The sequence below is a fragment of the Gobius niger genome, assembly GCF_951799975.1.
Source record: "Gobius niger genome assembly, chromosome: 22".
Classification (NCBI taxonomy): domain Eukaryota; kingdom Metazoa; phylum Chordata; class Actinopteri; order Gobiiformes; family Gobiidae; genus Gobius; species Gobius niger.
Window position 1 is genome coordinate 17,603,187 of NC_136873.1, and position 22,479 is coordinate 17,625,665.

Consider the following 22,479-nt stretch of genomic DNA (forward strand, 5'->3'; position numbering starts at 1 on the left):
ATCCGGTCCGCGGTAAAAACGAAACAGAAACCTGCAGTGACATTGATGTCAAAGCTCCGCTAACAGCAACGAAACACTTCCTGTTGTCCCGACAAAATAAAAGGCGTCAATGTTCCAGCCGCTGGGAGAGGGTTTGAAATGTTTATAAATGAACTTAATATTTTAGGTGCAAATGGACACAAATCTCGTTTTTCTTCGTTTTCCTGGTCGTCCGTTTTGCTCAAATAGAAAAAAAGGCCTGTCTCTAATTGTGGCCTGGTTCCAATAAAGGCCTGGTCCTAGATGTCCTTGAGTAAATAAAGGCCCCGGCCTGTATTAGAGCATTTACGGTATTAGTATGAAATTCAGTCCAACCCACCTCCAAACCTGCTACATTTCCAAAGTGAAAGATTCCCACTCATGTTTAAAGTGGGTTTAAAGGCATAATGTGCCTAATTAGCAGCAACGTCGTCACTTTACTGCGTGAAGTGCTCAAGGTGTTACACCTTACGCCTTACAATATAGTTCCCCTTTAAATCTGCTTAGAAAATCAACAATTCATTTTGTATAACTAGACTTGGATCGTGTAACTACTCACGTAACCGTATTTAAAAAGGGAAAACGTGGAAGAGCTTGGTCACTTCTACCTTCACCATAGAGGAGAGGAGGAGAGGCTACATTTTAACAACATCTTTGGTCTTTGTGCGTGACTGAGGGCACGCACAAAGACCAGACAGTTACGCATCAACTCGTCTAATCTCAGGTAAGAACAGATCTCAGTTTGGAAAAACGGTGGCCTGTTCCTTTAAAAATCCTCAAATAACTGTGAATTAACCACTGTTACTTTTGTTTGTTTTTTCAATTTGGACCTGAGTGAAAGTTAATTCAGGACCCCTGATGTAGGATGCAAATACTGTACTTCAGTGTCATCATTTATTATAACTAACATTACAAACTCAAATAAAAACACAGAACATACTCGAGCAACAAGAATGACAAAACATGCAATCCAAAGAAAACAACTTAAAGCAGGTTACCTTTATCCCTAAAGTACTAAAGTGAAAGTACTGTCTACTAAACTCCAACAGCTGCCGGTGCCAGGACAGACAAAGGATGGTCAGAGCCCAAACCGCCTCCATCATAACGTAACACCTGCTACGCAGCAGAGAGAACAAGTCCACACATTTACTGCAGAAAATAGGGTTTTGTGGGGATTTACTGCAGCTCAAAACTTTGTTATGTCACTCCCCTATGGAAATTGGCACAGCGTGTCACATAAGAAGAGGTTCCATAACTGTTGGCGTGTAATCAAACTGTACATAATTAGCATGTACGAGTCCCAGTTCAATCCTCGTGTAGTATCTCTTAACATGTTAACTATATGTCTTCCTCCACGTCACAAACTTGTAACTTCACTGGTGTGCATGAGGGGTGTGTGTGTAGAAGACGTAGAGGCTGGAGGGTGTATCGTGATATCTGTAATATAGAATAAAACGTCTTAATCAGTAAAGCACTGTGTGTTTCAAAAGCTCTTTATAAATAAAGTTTGATTGATTGATCATGGATGCATTCTGCACTCCCATGTTTCCCTATTCATTCCCAAACACTGACATGTTTGATATCCACGTGACGGAATCCCCCCAACAACATTTTGGAATCCAATTATGGTAGGTTCCTTTGTACAAGACACCAAGCGCCAAAGTCAGTCGGGAAAACTTTAGGGCCGTTTTGTCCAATTTAGTTTTCATTCCGCTCTTTACTTTAACATCTCCACTTTAGCAGCTCCCACAGACTCCACACTTTACAGGCTTTGACTTGACCAGATGTAAACATTTGTTTTTTTCAGATGGATTTCATAATGCCTCATTTCTGCCCAATATATTGAGTTTTGAACCTCAAAATTTGACATTTTGATTTATTTTTACTAATAACTAATTTATTCAAAAACCAAAAAAGTAAATGAATCTACAGCAAGGGTTTAGAATGAACAACTCTTAATTCTATGTTTTGTCCTGTTCACCCTCAGCGTCTGGCCTTAAGTGTACTTTCCTCGTGCCTGCTTGGATTCCTCTTGGTCCTCCACATATCCTACCTTCCAGCTCTCCATCCCGCAGCCTTGTGACAGCTCAGGAGCCTTCGGCCGCCGGTACATTTACTTAGAATTCAATCAGCGTTTATTTCCGGCGTGGGCGCAGACGGCGGGCATTAATATAGTCTACTACACCCTCGCGCCTGGGCTGCCTCGTCCGTCGATCCCCCCCCTCCGCCCGCCCACTCCACCTCTTCTCTCATCTCCATTCATTCTACTCTGCCTATTAATAGCCCAGCCGCCTGCCTATCGATCCCCATAACAACAAGAGGATGGCGGAGTGTCGGATTCGCCGAATGGGGCTCACTACACAGGTCTGGTGCTACGCGGCAGACAGGCTGAGTAAAATAATAGGGGAGAAGGCAATTAGCAGATAAGGCGCAGGGCTGGGTGGAAAGATACACAGAGCGAGGTACAGTAAGATACCTGAGGAGAAAGTGTCTGCATCCTTCAACTTTAAAACAGTCGTTCACTGCGTTTCCATCACTTGATTGAAATGCGCATTTTGGATTTTCCCATAATGTTTCCCAGCCAGGTGTACGGGGACCCCTGGGGGTACTCGAGGACTGAGCAGGGGGTACTTGGAAGTTTTTCAGATTGGGGAAAAGAAGGGGAAACTGAACATTATTTTGGATAAGAAAAGTGAAATGATCAGAGCTTGAGCCTAAGTTTAATACAAAATGCTTAGAGCCAAAATCCACTTGTACAAAGAAGTGGCTATACATTAAGACATTAAATGGCTACCGTAAATGCTCTAATATAGGCCCGGGCCTTTATTTACTCAAGGGCATCTAGGACCAGGCCTTTAGTTGTGGCTTGGTTCCAATAGAGACAGGCCTTTATTTCTATTTGAGCAAAACGGACGACCAGGAAAACGAAGAAAAACGAGATTTGTGTCCATTTGCACCTAAAATATTAGGTTCATTTATTAATGAACATTTCAAACCCTCTCCCAGCGGCTGGAACATTGACGCCTTTTACTTTGTCGGGACAACAGGAAGTGTTTCGTTGCTGTTAGCGGAGCTTTGACATCAATGTCACTGCAGGTTTCTGTTTCGTTTTTACCGCGGACCGGATTATTTGTTGTTTTCTTGTATAAAAGGCGAGTTTAGACGGAGCGTTTGTGTTTGTGATCAATCATAAAAGACCCGAGAGAAGACGGGACGCTCGCGCTGATCGGAGGAGTTATTTTGAGGCGTGGGACTGACCTGCACACGGAGCAGCTGGACGTGCTTTGAAGACGCGATGGTGACTTTATTAAAACCCTGGAGGGTCACACAACTCTCCCCCTGTTTCCAAACATAGTCACTGGAGGTTTGAAAAGTGGCTAAATCTGTGTCAAAGTTATGCTACCGGCTTTAATTTGCCTCCGCCAGCCGCAAACCCGGCCTCTGTTAGAGACCCGGCCGCTAATGGAATACAGGCCAGTATTAGAGCATTTACGGTATTTTAATCATATCGGCTTTTCCAACCCTTTTCTTATGGCTATGTGAGGGTCTGACCATTTTTAGGACTGGGCTTATGGAGACTGGAAAAGCCTTGACTGAGCCTGGACTTGTGTGTTTACGAAACCCCTCAACAATAATCACACAAATCAGTTCACACCCGTGCGTGGGGTCCGGCAGGAATAACTTCATGGATGTCTGAGTAAAGCTGAATAAAGTTGAATAAAGCTGAATAAAGCTGAATAAGGAATAAGGATAAACGATGCGGCTGTATTGCACTTTACTGATACCTTGTTTACTCCTTTCTTTCTTGCACAAAACATGCCTGGGCAACAGCAGTCCAAACACTGGGCAAAGATTCATGCAAACCGGGCAAATAGAATTCAAAATCCACAATAATGTGCTCCGTTCTGGCCCGTTCCGTCATATAATTCCACAACAACAGCGCGCACGTTCCTGACGGGGTAATTTAGCTGCAGCATAGTGAAAATGTGCAAGCTGCCACTATCCATACGGCTCGGGTACAGCCCTCCCCAGCGACGCCGGCTCATATTTATAGGCCACAGTGCACTCTCAGTGTGTGCTCCTTTCCATCCATCCAGGCGGCTTCAGCCTGGATCGATTGTGGCAGGTGCTTTCAGCAGTCTCTATGCGCAGCGGAGAAAGACTATCGTATTCTCCATAAAGTGCTGGAATCCATGCCATCAACGTTTTTGTACGGCTTTTCAGACTGCTGCAGCTGCCTGACGCCTCACTGCGAGACCCTCAGACTATTTACAACACGCATTTTCAAACATACTACTCCGCTTTTGTCGAGAGTGAAGGCACAGGATGTTACTGCGACTCTGGTTAAGCCGATGTTTTGCGCCGTGTTTTTGCAAAACATCGGCGAGAGGAGCGGGAAAGGCAGAGGAAGTATAACTTGAGCTTCTGTCTGTTGCTACCTCACTGAAAAACACTTGATCCTCGCCCGGCCTCACGCTGTGCCTCCTCACATGACAACGTTCAGGGGATTTAAAGTGTCACGACACGCAGGATTCAGGCAAAAGCTTCCTTTCCATGACAATTGTTCAACGTTGCTCCAATATGTCAGATTATTCTTTAACTGCATTTTATGAACCACAATACAAACACTGAGACCTTCTGACCTTTAGGAGAACCAGTCATAGTTTCTGTCCCTGCTTTGATTAGTTACCGCTAGCATTAGCATGTTGCTGTTAGCCATGGCGTTTTGCGCGGCGACTAAAAATGTTTGCCGAGCTTCAAAATGAGGTACAGCATGTTCATGTTCAGTGAGATTAATCAACAGGTCGGATATTAGGAACCGATACAAAATTTTGTCTAGGATCCAGTGTTGTTTTCGTCAACGAAGACGATGACGATGACTAGAACATGACGAGACGTTTACGAGTTTACGTCAATGAGACGAGAAGAGACAAAAATGGGAGAAAGTTTTTCATCAGATCGTTCACAGAGTTTGTCTGTGGAGTGAGAGAACACACGGTAAACGTGACCCGGAGCGGCGCCGTGCTGCTCATGATGAGCCGGGCAGTGGCACCTCTTTCTTTCTCTCTCCCCGTGGCGTGCGGTCACTGCTCGCGTACGTCCTCCTCAGAGCATCTGACATCAATGTCACAGGGACTTTATTTTTTCTCAGGACAGTTTTCAACACCGCGGCGTATGAACGCAGAAAGCACGTTGAGGTCGGCTACGTATGTGCAGACAGCGCGGATGGTAAAAAAATAAAACATCTCGAAGCAACGATCAAAGGACGAGGAGAGCGGGCGCTTTGGGAAAAGTACTGTTCACAGTTGGCCGACCACTTCTGCCAGTGCCTATGGTGGTGTCATCTGTTTGTCAAAAGCTTTAGAAAGCCAATAGAAGCTATTATTTATCCCAATTTCCAAGACTTATCGAAATTAATCATAACTTCTTATAATGAAACAGACAAAAACTTGACAAAAACCTTTTTCATTTTCGTCTGACTAAAACGTGACTAAAACGATCACAAGAAATTACTATAATGTGACTAAACCTAAATGCATTTTCGTCCATAAGACTAATGCTGCGTCCGAAATGGTCAGATTGCTAAGAGCTCTTGCGCCAAACCGGATGTGTGTCAGGCAAGTTGCTTCCGAACTGGTAAGTCTGTTAGGAAGTAGTTGGGAAAAGGAGCCTTGATGCGAACTATCATTTTTCTCCTTATATGTCTTTGTTTGGACACTATGTTGTTGTTGGACACTGTACACTAGGGGGCGACATGCACTTTTGTTTGGCCTCACTCCACCAATAACTTAAAAGAAGAAAAACAGCTGTTGGTGATGTCACTTCCCTTTCCCCTGTTTAAGGACGGACGGATTGTACAAATTCTGCTGAAGCTCTAGTTCACTAACTGCACAGATCTAACAGTCGACCCATGAAAGGTTAAGTAGTTAGTTTCTAGTGTTAGTGCTTAGAGGATACAATTTGATGGTTTCGGATGCAGCCTAAGACTAAGACTAAAACTAAAACAGCTGCCAAAAACAACACTGCTAAGATCAGATTGCGGCATCCCTATTTTATACCCCAAATTCTAGACTTACTGCCCCATCTTAGAAAATGAAAAACTGAATTTACCATTTGAGCATCAAGCATAGCTGCACACACATGGCCTTGCGGGAGATCTGCATTGCGTTCAAAAAACTGCATTAAAAAAGCACTGAAAGCCGAAGAGGCGGGTAGCGGAGCTCAGAGTAGCGCCGCTGCTGACTTATAACCATAGCCTTGCAGCCTACCTTGGTGATGAGGATGCGGTAGTCCTCCAGCAGGTCCCGGTTGTCGTGGCACCCAGCCAGCAGCTGCCACACCTCGGCTCGGAGCGGTTCGGGGATACCGGAGCGGACCAGCGCCGACAGGCCCTTGGGACGACAGCTCAGATTCCCCTGCCTCACAAACACAAGGCCAGGGCCTGTCACAAAAGCGCTCTCACAGTAGGGTATACACATTCTATACAAAAACCGATTGGAAACATTACAATATTTCACAATAGCGGTGGTTCTCATACATTGTGTTCCGAAAAAACACCATTATTTCTCTGCTTTGTTATGGTCCAGCGGGAAAGATTGTGCTCCAGAAAGTACATTGTCAGCTCTTTTTAATGACGCTTGAAAAGCCATCATCATGTGTTTATTGGGGCCATGTAAAAGCCATTTGACAATAAACTATTCCACTTTATTGTGCTGATGCAGGGGGGAGAAACTGCCTGTGAAATCAAACGGAGAGAGGCAAAAGGAGAATGTGGTGCTCCATTAGGACGGGGCGTGCGTGAAGATAAGAATCCACATGAGAACGTGACATTACAGTGAGACATGTGATCGACAGCACGTGTGTCTGAGGCCCAGAGGGAAGACCTTGACTCAGAAGAGAGATGCCATTACAACAACCTGTGGACTTAAGAGCTGAAAATCTGTAAAGCCTGTAGTTTACAGCTCTATAACACATGGGATTCTTGCATTAGTTTAGCAGTTCATATTTCATTAACTCTCCTGGACTGTGGACCGAAACTGAATGATGTAAATCAGTTTGAAACATAATTTATACACACTGGACACAAGGGAGTAATTTGTCCAACATAACTGTTAAAGAAATGAATTAACAGGCTGCTTTTAGATAGCAAAACATGAATATAGCCTTAGCAAACTTCTTATGATCGTTTTCATTTCATTCTGTTATTATTTGACTTTTACAGCATCTGATTTCAATATATTTAGATCAAATTCGTCTGTGCCGAATAGTAAAAAGCAGGAGACTCAACGATGTGTCAACAATACTTGAACTCTTGATTCATATTTGTAATTCCAGCTATAACATATAGATATATAATATAAATATATATTGTAGTGTACAAATATTGTACTGCATGCTACATCATTATTATCTGACTGTGTCCCCTTACCATCTGTTTAAGATCGTTCCCCAGGACTCCAGGATCTTCTCGGGACAGTCCTTGGAGACATCTCCGGTTCCACTCGGGAACTCATTGTCACTGTCTGGAAAGTAAAAAAATAAATAAATATAAACCTCTAAAGCACAATTCATCCATTTGTCATAAACCATACACATAGGCGTAAAAAAGAACTAAAAATCACACATAGGACTGAGAAACAGTAACAGTTCCTTTTCCAATCAATTTCAAAATTCTGCTGATTGTTTTAAATGCCGAAATTTGCTGGCACCTAAGTATTAGTCAGAGCTCTACTGTCCTTCCAGAGCTCTGAGGTCCAGAGGTGACCGAGCCTTCTCAGTGGTGGCCCCAGACCTTTGAACAGTCTTCCTCTACATGTGCGCTCGGCTCAGTCTGTAGAGGAGTTCAAAACCAAAATCAAAAACTCACCTTTTTGCTTTGGCCTTCAGTTCTATGTAGACCAGACAGTTTGCGCCTTTATATTACGGGTGTTTAAGTTTTATTGTGTATATTGCACATATTGTTACTGTACTTGCACAGCACTTTGGTCGACTGAGGTTTTTAAATGTGCTTTATAAATGAAATTGACATTTACGTGGCGTGTTACAAATTTGCATCTGTGATTGGAATGGAAAAAGACTTTTGCCCTTTGCAGAGCACCGACGGGCCAACAAAACAACACACTGCAGCCCGCTCCGACACTAGTGCCAATGTCCGACAGCGCGCTACATCCACAGAGACAGGAGCGAGGAGAGGAGGGTCTAAAGCAGGGGTTCTCAAACTGGGGGTCGGGACCCACTAGGGGGTCGCGAGACAAATTTGGGGGGTCGCCAGAGCATATAACTAAAATATACATTTTAATATTATTATTATGGTGTCGTAGCATACATGCTATTTTACCAGGGTGTCATTATTTGTTCTAAATTTAATTCATTTTTGTTTTAGCCATTGAGTTATATAGGTTAACCTCTTAACTCCCGCCTGAACCAAGAGGATCTTTTTCCTCACGTCATCAGATTTTTTTCCCATCATTTCTTTGTTGGGTGTTCAACTCATTTTTGTAACTTTTTCATCATTTTTTTTCTCATTTTTTTCTCATTTTTTGTCAATTTTTTGTAATTTTTTTTGTCAAATTGTTGTCACATTTTTTGTCACATTTTTTCGTAAATTTTTTATCAAATTTTTTTTCATTTTTTTGTCACATTTTTATCACATTTTGGTCATTTTTTTGTAACATTTTTTTCATTTTTTCGTCACATTTTTGTCATTTTTTGGTCATTTTTTGTCACATTTTTTAATTTTTTTTGTCACATTTTTTGGTCATTTTTTGGTCATTTTTTGTCACATTTTGGTCATTTTTTGTCACTTTTTTGCCACTGTTAATCGATTTTTCGTCACTTTTTCGTCACATTTCCATCATTGTTTCATCAGTTTTGTTGCTTTTTCACAGCTTTTTTCCAGAAGCTTTTGGACTGGGGTAAAGCCAAACTGGTGAAAATGTGCTCGGTTCAGGCGGGAGTTAAGGGGTTAATGTCCCCGTTTTTCCCATGGTCTGACCCGGGTGGGGGTCACGATCCTAATTAACTGTTATAATGGGGGTCGCGGCTCTAAAAGGTTGAGAACCACTGCTCTAAAGCATGGCGTAGACTGCATGTTTGTTTTCTCTAGTGATGCACCAATCCGATACTGGCATTGGATATTGGAGCCGATATTAAAGAATAGTATATAGTATTTTACTATATACTATTCTATAGTATTTTACTATAACATCAGCCTGCCCAGGGACTACGGGTGGAAATTAGCACTTCAGCTATAACCTGGTACAATGCATCTCTCCGTTTGAGGTTAATGTTTATTGTGCACTGTCCCTGTTTTTTCTAAATAAATAAATCAAACTAAACTAATAACTGAGCTGACATATTAGTTATGCAGAAGTTGTGATGATCAGGCCACTTTATGTGAGTTGTTTGTATTAATGCAACCTAAAAGTCTGTCATGTGGCCAAGAACATAAAAAATCCAGTGATCCCTTTTAAATATTTTCTATTAGATTATTAATAGATATAACCGATGATGAAAATATCAGACTTTATTGATATTAACATGGAGAAAAGAGGAACATTTACTTTTTTCACTCAGAGACACTCTTAAGAAAGTCTCTTGGTAGCGGTAATTATTGGATATCGGCAGATACTCAAACCCCCAGTATCGGTATTGGTATCGGAAGCAAAAAATCTGGATCTGTGCATCTCTAATTTGATCTCATAACAGCTTTAGATGCCACATTGCAAGACGAGGGGAATGAAAAAACGTGAGCCAGTCATCTCCACTGTGTGATGGTTGGATGATGGAATTGTGCGACCACAGACTGTATATAGACTGCCATTGCTCACTCCTCCCCATTCACATTAAAATAAACAACTCAAGAGATAATCTATGATGGCTGCTCAATCTCCTCCTACAGAGCATGTACCAAAAAAGGACAAAAAAGATGGAAACTCCGCCCCCGTGAGGCGGGCTGAGCAGCAACAAGTCTCCACAGGGCCTGTCAATCAAATACCAATCATTTAAAGCTAACACTTAACAAAAGCTAACAAATAAATATAACAAAAAACAGCGTGGTTAAACATATTATTCTCTTCTCAGCGTTGTCACGGGAATAAATTGTATTTTTAGAAACAATAAAAGTCTTTGGAGCCAGGTTTTAGTTGTTTTTGACACATGTAAAGTCACCATTGGTTTCCATGTATTATTGAATCTTCTGGAGCCACCCCAAGCCACTAGGGGGTGGTATCACAGCAGTGTCAGCCCCCTGCCAAGAGGACCAAAGTGCTTTTCTCGCCCTTTGGCTCTGACCAAAGTCTGCTGAGGCAAGTTTCAGGCTCTTAACAGCGTAGGGCTAGCAATGCAGAGTAGCAATGCAGTGATTCTAGCTGCAGAGAGACAATATCACAACGAACAATACCAAACAAAGAAAAAAATAAATGAAAAGGAGTAGGTAGAAGTAAAGCACACATGTCCTACCCCTTCTGCTGTTTGCACAGGGTAAGATGTGTTTGAAATTCTTACCAAATACCTGCAAAAAGCACAATCCCGCCGCCTTTAGCAGCGGGAGCCGCACCGGTGCCTAACACGCTCCTGTCCAGTACTCTAAAGGCAGTGGACCGGGGCGCGACATGAGAGAACTAATTGTGCGTCTGCAGTTGAAGAGATGAGTGGATCCCTCCGGCAGACCGCCCACTGAGAGCGCACAAATCCTGCTTTACAGGCACGCTCAATCTCTACACAAATAACCTGTTTAGAAAGCTCTCATGGGCCCGTTGTGAAGTGTTTGGAGAGCGATGCAACAGCACAACAAGCATTTGGCCATCTATTTACTCGTACACAGCATGGGAAATGAGAGGATCGCTGTGCTAAAGTGATGATTGTAGAGAGGCAATGCAAGAAAAAACAAGCCAAACAAATGATTTTTTTGTTGTGTTTATGTTATAAACACATATTATATATAAAGACTCTGCCATTACAAAACAAGAAGGCAAAAATACGTTCTGTTTTGTTCTGCGACACACCCCTGACTCACTGTTTCATTTTGCAGAGCGGTGATTTCTAAAGCAGACTGCACTTTAAGCACAAAATAGAAGTCGCAACCTGAATGTAACTAACTGTTCTGATCTGATCGAGGTTCAGCGACACTTTGTGCCCAAAGAGTGAGATCAGCTGACGACCTAAACATCCTGAATGACCAGGGTCTCATTTAGAAAACTGTATGCGAGATTCTTGCTATAAGAGCACAAACAAACAAAACCTTTATGTATATGGACAACACACGTCCACCCTTCACTGATCGGTTTGGTCCTCTCCCTGTTTGTTGTAGTTGATGCCGACTAAAACCTGACAATCACCGGTATAGCAGAGAGTCTTGATTTTTCCAGATAAGTGCAGCAGTTCATAGTTCACTTTGCCCGAATTTACACCAGAGGAATTACAGCGCGTAAGCGTTGTAGCGCAGCACACGCGCGTCACTTTTTTTCACTCTAATTTACACATACGGCGTCAGAGCGCTGCTAAAGCTACGCGTGTGTGTTTCTGCTCTTCCCTAAATCACTTGGGATAATTTTGCCTATAAAATGGGTGAGTAATAACATTTCTCATGATATATGGTGGGTGGTTGGGTGGGCGGGAACTGCTTTTAATCTGTAACGCACTTTGTGTTACAACCTTGTATGAAAAGCGCTTTATAAATAAAGTTTTGATTGATTGATTGATATCATACGTTTTGCTAGTCGTACATCGTTTGCATTTTTTTTTTAGCTTACTTTGCTTAGCTTGAGCATTTATTTATAGAAACAGCACCGAGTAGGAGGCGCACCTTGGCCTTTCTTCTTTTGGTAGAAGAAGTGAGGAGACTGCAAATTCTTCACGTTGTCTTTGTAAAATTTGCGTTGAGCATCGTAAAGTGTGCTGTACTTCTCCACTTCGACTATCAACTTTTCGTCGTCCATCACAAACACAAGGATGCTGCGTGTTGTGAACTTCGAAAAATCAACAGAAAACTTATTTTGACAGGGTGTCGAAAGTTTACTTTGAAAGACTGTACCATTGTCCCGTCTAAAATTCCGGAATTGGCCGCGTATACGCGTCCGAATTAGAACTCCATTCTAATTTAGGCGCAGCCTCGCGTCAATACGCCCGTCCGACGCGCATATAACAATGCTAGTGTAAATATCATGGTAGGTTAGAGTGGAAAAAAGTGACGCGCGTGTGCTGCGCGACAACGCTTACGCGCTGTAATTCCTCTGGTGTAAACTCGCCGTTACAGGCCCACAACGTCCCACGTCAACTTCATGGGAAACATTACTTTTGGGCCCATTTTGTAAGTATGTGAGCTTTATACTCCTGTTTTTTTTATCAATGGGTTTCTTCTTCCCTGATGCCACTAGCATTTTCCAACATGAAAATGTCAGGATTGGCCGGGCTCACATTGTGCAAGAGTGGTTCAGTGAGCACGAGACGTCATCTTGACACGAGTTCAGATCAACCCCATTGAGAATCTTTAGGATGTGCTGGAGAAGGCAGAGGTCACACTCTCCCATCATCAATAAAAGATCTTGGTGAACAATGAGTGCAGCACTGGATCTTTGGGCATTGCAGAAGCTTATTGAAACAATGCTACAGCAAATGTAGTGGAATCTAAGCTGATTAGTATAGCTGATCAATCTAAGTATAATCTATCACCAGAGTAAACACAAGTTCTAAGTAGGACTACAGGGGTTAAAGCTTTAACCACAGTTGACACTGACTTCACCTTTGTGCACCAACCTGACTAATCCACTCAAACCATTCAAAGATACGCCTTTCCAAGAACAGCACAAGCTATTGGAGATGGTCTAACTCGTGACATGCCAGTCTAGATATACTGATGTGTTTAGTTGAGGGAATCAAGAACTGTTCACCCGTTGCACTGCAGGATTACGAAGCGGTAAATGCTCTTTTTTTTCTTTGCTGCATTATGGCACCCATAAACTGAATGCATTTGCAAGTCAGTATGTCCTGAGCCTAAGAGCTTTTCGAGTTTATAAATGCTTGATAAGGCTCTCGAATGGCTGCACTTGGCACAAAGCTCCAGTCTCATTAGCTGCTGAATAAAGAGGAGGCTTAGAGCTAGTGTCCACTTGGCAAATGGAAGAATAAAGGAGCTGGCCAAGATGGGTTAACCACTGTTGTCTTCCGCACAATGTTCATGCTCCTAATTTTACCTGATGAAATACAGGACGGGAACAGCACGGTGTCAAAAGAATTTCAGTTATTTGAAAACGTAGATATTTGTTAAAGTGAAGGCCTTTGGCAAAGATTCTTTACATGGGTCTTTTTACATTCACCACACAAACGCTAGTGGTTAGCTACCAATGTAGCCACAGCTGCCTTTTGCGGCAGACTGACAGAAGCGCAGTTACACATTATTCATCCTGGCCTATTGTACATGTTCCATCTATACATACCGTAAATGCTCTAATATAGGCCCGGGCCTTTATTTACTCAAGGGCATCTAGGACCAGGCCTTTATTGGAACCAGGCCACAATTAGAGACAGGCCTTTATTTCTATTTGAGTAAAACGGACGACCAGGAAAATGAAGAAAAACGAGATTTGTGTCCATTTGCACCAAAAATATTAGGTTAATTTATTAATTAACATTTCAAACCCTCTCCCAGCGGCTGGAACACTGACGCCTTTTATTTTGTCGTGACAACAGGAAGTGTTTTGTTGCTGTTAGCGGAGCTTTAACATCAATGTCACTGCAGGTTCTGTTTCGTTTTGACCGCGGACTGGATTATTTGTTGACGGAGCGTTTATGTTCTTGATCAATCATGAGACTGACCCGAGAGAAGACGAGACGCTCCCGCTGATCGGAGGAGTTATTTTGAGGCGTGAGACTGACCTGCACACGGAGCAGCTGGACGTGCTTTGAAGACGCGATGGAGACTTTATTAAAACCCTGGACGGTCACACAACATTTGTTGTTTGTCCTGTTTCCAAATATAGTCACAGGAGGTTTGAAAAGTGGCTAAATCTGTGTCAAAGTTACGCTCGGATCAGCTCCTCCGCAGCGTCCCCCTCGGCCCGGGTTCCCGTTTGTTTACTTCCTGCACGTGAGTTTTCATTTACACCAGTATGAGACAAATTCCAAACATGGGGAATATTTCTACCGCTATAGTTTCTAATAAAAGCCCCGGCCTGTTTTAGAGACCGGCTTTAATTTGCCTCCGCCAGCCGCAAACCCGGCCTCTGTTAGAGACCCGGCCTCTAATGGAATACAGGCCAGTATTAGAGAATTTACGGTAAATATGTTTCAAACCTTATAATATTTCCATTTGGTTATTTTATTGTTTTGCATGTGCTCAGCGCTATCTAGTGGACAAAGCAGGTCGGTACAAATATGTACATTTAATTTGAAGAAAACTTTTGTATCGGAAGTGAGTGTTTAGCAGGACGATCGGCGATGGCAGTGAACAGGTCCGCCGTCTATGTTTATGCATTACTTGTGATGTACATTAGTGGCTAGGATTAAGATAAGCGACCGTAGCATTGAATTTGTAACAAGCTATTGCCCGCGAACTAGAGGGTTGCCAATATGGCGTCTCTTCTTTATGTAAATATTTCATGTGGTTAAAGGCACAATGCAGTACAGGTATTTTACGCAAAAATGCATTATGTAATTAATAATACCAGGAGTAATTTGGCATCCGCACAGTAAAGTGAAGATTACTGCCCGGATTTCGAACTACTCCTGGTATTATTACGCCTTACAATATAGTTCTCCCTTTTATCCGCTTAGAAAATATATCTCAATATGTAAAAACGGGGGCCTATTCCATTAATAAAGTATTTTGTTCTTTCTCATTGGAAGATGCCACTCTCTTGGCCTCTGTTGCCATGCTGTGACATTACCTGCATTCCCATAATATGAAACAAAGAAAAGAAGGCTGTTGCTTCATTAATGTTAGGCACCCCTCCACATATGTGCATTTTCTATTGTCACATACACAGCCCCTCTGTCTATATCTCTATAGAGCACATGCATTACTGTACAGCCCCCCCTTCTAATTCAGTCGCCTTTAGAAAAGAATGAGCAAAAGCACAATAAACCTCCTGCACAAAGTGGTGGAAAAGCATTGCCACTGAAAGTGTATTGTCAGCTTCAAGCCTATTTGTCAGGACTGAGAAAATCAAACGGCAGCACGTGTGCGTGCTCTCAGCAGCATTCATTTCAGCGCACAATGAGGCTGACCCTGGCCTCCGCAGCATCCTCAATCTTACGCTCCAGGAAGGGGGAACAGGAACGTGATAGAAAAGCTCACACAAAAGACAGGCACCCACACAGTGACGGTTAAAAAAGCAGCACTGAGGGCCTTGTGACTTTGTGAGGCACAGAAATGAAAGAGGTTTGCATGGATGTATGAACTGTATGTTCCAAATAAACCGCCACGTGTGGAGCTAGCATGTTCCCCCCATGTATACAGTGGGGGAAAAAAGTATTTGGTCAGTTTCACATAGACATTCTATTCGATTTTGGCCAAATACTTTTTTTCCCCACTGTAGGTTTCCCCCATTAACTCAAAACTTGAACAATTGGCTCATTGTACAATACAGTTTGTACTATTTCCACAACCCAGAGCTCAAGAGCATCAGTACTTCTCCATCGCATTCTTTTCCCACAGAGAAGAGCTCAGACTCGTTCCATCATTTTTTGGGAATTTTTTGGAACCACAGTACTGTATGTGGTGGACAGTTCCTGGCAGGTTATGTTAGATTATCACTGACTGTGTGTTAAGAAGTTGATGTAGTGGCTGGAGGAGACACCTGTGTTTATAATGTTGGGCCAGTTTGCTTTGAAGCTAATAACTCATATTAATTTGATGCATTGTACAATGTACATGTGCAAATTGGCTCATATTTAATAATACTAATACATAATACCTATTTTTTATAACGTTTAGAAAGGCCAGTTGTCCAGGAATTCCCGTTGCAGTAGAAATGTAAATATTTATGTATTGTCGGCTGGCCTGGGCATCTTTAGAAGTTTCATCTCTCTCTTACAGTCAAGTGTAAGACTGGTTAAAACATGTATGCAGGAGGCCTATTGGAAGAGGTTACCTTTGTCCTCAGACACAATTTGTCACCACTGCACAATGGGTTATTAGATCGAGGAGGTTCGACCCCAGAGCAGCAGGGCATTGTTAATGCAAATGGAACCCAATGACGGCCAGAATATTCTAAACAAGCGGTAGGTGTATTATGGAAGTCCGGAGCCTTCCCTCAGGAGTGACCAGAGTTACCTTCACTGGTTAACCTGTCTGACATTTAACAAGAGCGAGTAGAAGCTTCTAAAGAAAGAAACTAAACGTCTTCAACTCGACCAACCCAGTCCAGTTTGGCAAAATGGATGGGACGATACTAAATACATTTTGGGTCATGATGATCTTGGCCAAAATAGTTGGGATTAACGATATTTGCCTATGGATTTCATTAGTTCCAGCAGCAGTTAGTTGTAACCTTGGCCAGTAATTCTGCAGCATTTTTGTGTTTTATTTGAGCTGCAAGATAAATCACAATCAAATCTATATTGTAATTTGAACACTCAACAAATGACAAGCATAAAACACGCTGAGCTCACAAATGCTCTCTGACTGGGTGCTAATTCCTGGGAAGTTTCAGGGAGGCAAACTTAAAAACAGACAGGCATCTAGCAGGAGCAGTCAGTTAGCATTCAGATCCCAAAACCTCAAATCACATAATAAAGAACATTTAAGGATGTGAAGAGAGGCATGTCCAAACCTTCGTCCTGCTCCTCCTCCTCGGTGGGCGAGGCCGACTTCTCTTCACTCTTCCTCTCGGCTTCTCTCTGAAGGCTCACCACCTCGTACACCGCCTCACTCTGGCCCTGCTTCTCTGGAGACTGCTGAGAACAGACGGAGCAGAGCAAACGGGCATTAAGCTGAAGCAATGCAGGACGGGAGCTCAAAGGTCTACACACCCGAGCAGAAATGTTTTTACTATTCTTCCACTTCGTTGTTTCACCATAAATGGCTTCACACAACGACTGAGTTCGCTATTTTTAAATCATAATGAGAAAATAAAGCACCAAAATGACCCTGTTGAAGAGTTTACACACCCCACACTGCAAAAAAGAAGATTCTAAGCAAGTAAAAATGTCTTACTTTTATTTTTTCCCTAGTAATTATTAAAGATCACAACAACTCTTGCTTTAAGAGAACAGATAGATGATACATTCCATTCTTTAAAGTGGGCGGCACGGTTTGATTCCCACCAGGACGGGGTATCTGTGTGGAGTTTGCTTGTTCTCCCCGTGTCTGCGTACATTTCCCCTACCACTAAAAACATGTGCAATAGGTGAATGCTCCAGCCAGGTGATTCTGACCATCAGCCTGGCTCCACATCATGGAGACGGGTCCCCGGGCAATATTTTCCTTAAATATTACTATCTATTAAGAACATTTTGCTCAAAAATGTGTGTAATTTAGAACATTTTACTTAAATCAAGCAACATTTAAGTAAAATACCCCACAATTTTTCACTAAATAAGAATGTTTTCCTTAAATTATTCCATTTTCTGAGGACATTTTGCTTAATTCTAGCTATTTATTTGCTTAAATTTAGTGTTTTTTTTCTTGTTTTATGATAAGAAAAATATTCTACAAATAAGAATTCTTAGCAAGAAAAAAATGCTGACCCCATTGGCAGAATTTTTTCCTTAAAACAAGACAAAATGTCTTATTTTTTGCAGTGCAGCTCTTAATACTGTGGATTACCCCTTTAAAGGGGGGGTGTTATGCAAAATGGACTTTTTCAAGCTTTACATCATGTTATTATGTCATTCCATCATTAAAAACATGCCTGAAGTGTTGCCTTGGCACGTTCACGTATTTTTGAGTAATCTGTAAAAACTCTGATGGCGGCCATTTTAGGGATAGGTTTGCCTGAGTCCTCCTAGGAACGCCCCCACCTCCTGGAGACGCCTCCGAGCTTTCGTCACCAGCTGAGTAACCAGCCACTGCTCCTCAGCAGAACCCCCTCCCCACTGATGCCACAGACAGCGTGTGGAGGGGGCGTGTCGGAAAGGCTCAGAGGTTCTTAATTTTTGTCACATTTTTGTTAGTTTTTGTTACATTTTTGTTGCATTTTTGTCACATTTTTTATTTATTTTAGCCACATTTTTGTCACATTTTTGTTGAGTTTTTGTTGCATTTTTATCACTTTTTTTTAAATTTTTGCCACATTTTTGTCATATTTTTGTCTCATTTTTGTCACATTGTTTTTGAATTTTTGTCACATTTTTGTCATATTTTTGTCACATTTTTGTCACATTTTTGTTGCATTTTTGTCACATTTTTGTCACATTTTTGTTAGTTTTTGTCACATTTTTGTTTAATTTTTGTCACATTTTCTCTTATTTTTGCCACATTTTTGTCACATTTTTGCCACATTTTTGTCACATTTTTGTCACATTTTTGTTGACTTTTTGTCACATTTTTGTTGACTTTTTGTTGAATTTTAAATTATTTTTTCTATCATTTTTTGTTCTGTTTTTTTGTCCGTGTTTTTCTCTTTTTCTCGCTATTTTGATGCTTTTCATTTTCGCTTTTAGATTTGGGTAAAGCTCGGTTGAGGCGGGACCGGTGGCCCTCGAGCCAGTGGCCCTTCTGTGCTCTTCCAGAATGGACATATGGCCAGTCCGCCCCTGGCCTACTTCTAAAACTGCTTTAAACATTGCAGTACTCATTTATTACTTTCCAGCCTTATGTTGTAAGATGCATAATCTTTCTTCTACTAAAAGTGGCAGAAAGAGGCATTTAAAGGAGTTGACAGAAAAACCTCCCTAGTTTAACGGCCTCTCCTGTGCTCTGACTCGTGGTGCTCTGCTACTGCAAGGTTACAGCTCAGCACAGATACACATGTCAATAACAATTAAGCAAGTAAGGAAATGACATAAATTACAGCAATTACTTCAAAGGAGTCAGGCTCTACTTAGGTTATACAGTAGTAACACACTTTCACACTACAGATGTTTTAATTTGGAAATCTCTCCAAAGTTACAGCCTCAGAAATTGTGTTTTTCCATAGCTGAACAGCAGGGGCATCAGCACCTACCCATTTAAACGTTATGAACTTTCTAGCCACGAGAAGGAATTCTATAATCTCTTTTTGAGTGTCGAGGTCCCCTGGTATAAACCCAAGAAGGCACAACATTAGGACGGGGCCGAGTGTCCGATAACAGAGCTCATTTCTCTGCATACTGCCTGCCAAAATGACACTCCCACAAACAATGAAACCTAGTCCCTGTGGCTGAGTTACATTTGAGGCAGTTTGGAGAGATTCCTGGTGTGTACATTTCCTTGTATCGGTTACACACTGAAATCTATGGAAGGCAGCAGCAGGATTTATTCCCATGATTTCCATAATCGCAAGCTTTCCGACTTATCTTTCTTTAAAATTCAAGAAAAAATCTTGACACAAAGTGTTCACATTTATGGCAATCTAAAATAGTTTTTTCAAGTAAATAGCAGTCTCCTGCGAACTCTAGCGATTCCATTTTAATCTTGATATATGTCTTAGCTGAAGATATTTATAAAATAATTTTCCATTGTCCCATGCCATGATTTCAGGTCTGGGTTATTTATCAGTGTTGTGAGAGAAGATAAATTCTTATTCTGCCCAAACAGAATACCCCAATGCTTTAATAAAGTCGGATTTCTTCTATGTTGGAAAGAGACATGGTTGCCATGTCCTGGTTGAAGAGCTTCATCACAGCAGGGTACACAAATGCATACTTAGTGCCAGCTTCTCGTAGTTGCTGCCAGGCATTTGCAGACGTCTGCCTCTTTCTAATAACTTCTGCAGAAAAGTCCTGATAGAAGGAAACTCGTCGGCCTTCTACTTGGATTTCCCTCTCTCTCTTGCAGCATTAAAGGAGCTATATCATGCTATTTTAGCCATTCCAAAGTTAAGTATAGGCATGTATATGATATATTGTACCTCTACCATTATGGAGCACTCATTTTTGTGATAAATATAAGTGTTTTCTGGAGGTATTTTTCAAACCCGGAAGACACAACGCTTCGATTCAGTTAACTCCGCCCCCCCTCTCCGCACATACAACTTTACCGTAATATAAATAAACAGCAATAAGTGAAGTTACTTCACGATGCAGTTATACGGAGTTGACATCAGCAACACAGCTTCATAAATGGCTAACACACATGCTAATATGCTAACACACAAGCTAATTGACTCACCGCTCTGGTCCATCGCTGTTTACATTATGGGACTTGCGTTGGTTATAAAAGTTAATCCACTTTGAATCAGGTGAAGGTTCACCAAACATCCATCAGTGACAGTCACAGAAAAACTATATTTTGGTGAAAGTCGCCGAATCCCGGAGAAAAAAAACAGCTTCTGATGAAGAGTGGCCTCTTCTTGAAAAAGGTTGAATAAACTCCCGTCCTCGTAGCCAAACGCGCTTCTTTTTCTCCGTCCGTGACATTATCGTTAGTTAAGAATAAAGAACAGGTGTGTCCAGTTATAACGAGCTCCATCTTCAGCTGCAGCGCAAACATGACTGATCTGTTCAGACGCTCAGGGATGTGTTTGCTTTGGCCTCAGCTGACCTGGAAGCACCTCGGGCACATCCTTTTTTTTTTTTTTTCCCTTCACTTTTTTTTTCCTCTTTGTTTCTCTCTTACAACAGAAATAATTAAAACGCTGTTTTACAAATTAAAATCCGTCCGTAAGCATAGAATGAAGACATTACATTACAGACGTCGAGCACTTCCGTTCCGCTGTGACGACACAACTGAACACTCAGTCGTTCACCAGGAGAGGGCGGGGCCTCAGAGAGCAGGATTCAGGAGGATTACTGAGAGCTGCGTGAATGAAGCCACAAACCACTCTGGGGGTGTTTTTGATAAGGAAATAGCATAACAACATGGCTAAAACTCTAAAAAAAGTCGATTTTGCATGATATAGGACCTTTAAGAATCTTCTGTTTGTCGGTGTAGTTCTGCAATCTCACCAGAACTGCGCGTGGGCCGTCCTTCCCTGCAGGAGGTCCCGTATGATGGGCTCTCCATTTTCACCCGTGCTTGTGGCATTCCCAGAACTTTTGGAATCCACTCCTCCAAAAATGATACTGGGTCCCTGACCTCGATGCCTTCTTTCAAGCCATTAATCTTGACATTTTGTTGTCTGCTTTGATTCTCAAAACTGTGAGATACGAGCATTCCCAATCCTTGGCAATAAAGTGTCGCCTCCACATTAAAAAGCACAGTAAAAACCTCTTGCACTTTGTTTTCCCTCCAAAAAACAGGCCGTTCTGACATCCTCTCACGTGGGCTCTCGTCAACAGTAGATTAGCCGTTAGATTAGACGGGGAGTGAGTGGACAGATCAATGCGCCTCATTGATCAGTTCAGGTGGAGGAGCAAAGACAACAGCCTCAGTAATTGAATAGACTGAGATAAACACCTCTCATGCCCAAGGTCATGCTCTCTATTAACTGTCCTAATTCCATACGCTGACGCCTGCAGCTACTGTTACCTTTTGTGCATGTTTGCAATTGCACTTAGGAAGAGATAGGAAGCCACCGAGTATTTGGAGGCAAAAAGGGAACAAGGCTTAACGAAGGGTTCAAAACGTAGACTGACTTCTTGGTGGCGAGGAGGAGAAAACACAAAACCTTTCACTAAATCCACATGGTGAGCCGGCAAAAGTAACATGCAGACATTCAGCCTGTCCTGTCCTCCGCTACTCTTCTGAAAAATGAACTTCTTATGAACAGAGTATTCTGTGTTGTGCGTTAACAATGATAAACATCTTTTTACAGTCTTGATTTACCGATTATATTTTCTGAGCCAGCGTAGAAGGTCAACCACACAAACAGCTGGATATCAGTCATAGACAACTAAAAGCTTGATGAATAAGCTTCTCTGAGCTTTATTTATGTACTCTCTAGCACTGTATAGTTTTGTGCTATATAGTTCTGATTATAAAAGCCTTCCAAATTATTACGCAAATGACATTTTTCTCAGATTTTCTAAACTGTCAACTCTAATGACAGTCAGCATAGTTTTCGAGTCTTTAACTGTTAGAGGATCATTTGAATGTGGTTGAAAAAAACCTCCCAGGGATAACAGTTTTTTGTTCAAAAATAAATATAGTAAAAAAAACTCAAAATCGACTGTTAGTAGTAGTAGTAGTAGTAGTTTATTCGGTCAGTTCATTCCTTTAAACGTAAATACATTTCCAATTCTTTGTGTACAACACGACCGAAAGGGTACAAGTCACGCAGCTTCTATTGACGGAAGTGAGCGGGGGAAGTCTTTAGGAGTTACTGCGCGGACGTTGTGCTCCTGTATCATTACGCCTCACAATATAGTGCCCCTTTTTATCTGCTTATCAAATCGACATGTTACATTTCTGTGTAAATATACTTCGCATGCAAACACTTG

At 41.9% G+C, this 22,479-nt stretch overlaps 1 protein-coding gene across 2 annotated transcripts in view; it reads right to left on the reverse strand.

The window, feature by feature from the left end:
* The window catches only part of rabgap1l (RAB GTPase activating protein 1-like), a 214,102-nt gene that overhangs the window by 152,648 nt on the left and 38,975 nt on the right, over positions 1–22,479 (reverse strand). The window contains exons 11-13 of one of the 2 annotated variants that reach the window (XM_079580926.1): positions 16,791–16,911; positions 7,448–7,541; positions 6,288–6,438 (exon numbers count right to left, since the gene is read on the reverse strand). In XM_079580926.1, the coding sequence (XP_079437052.1) occupies positions 6,288–6,438; positions 7,448–7,541; positions 16,791–16,911 (366 nt within the window). Of the gene's footprint in view, positions 1–6,287; positions 6,439–7,447; positions 7,542–16,790; positions 16,915–22,479 lie in introns of both variants that reach the window. The other variant, XM_079580925.1, reaches the window with a different exon arrangement.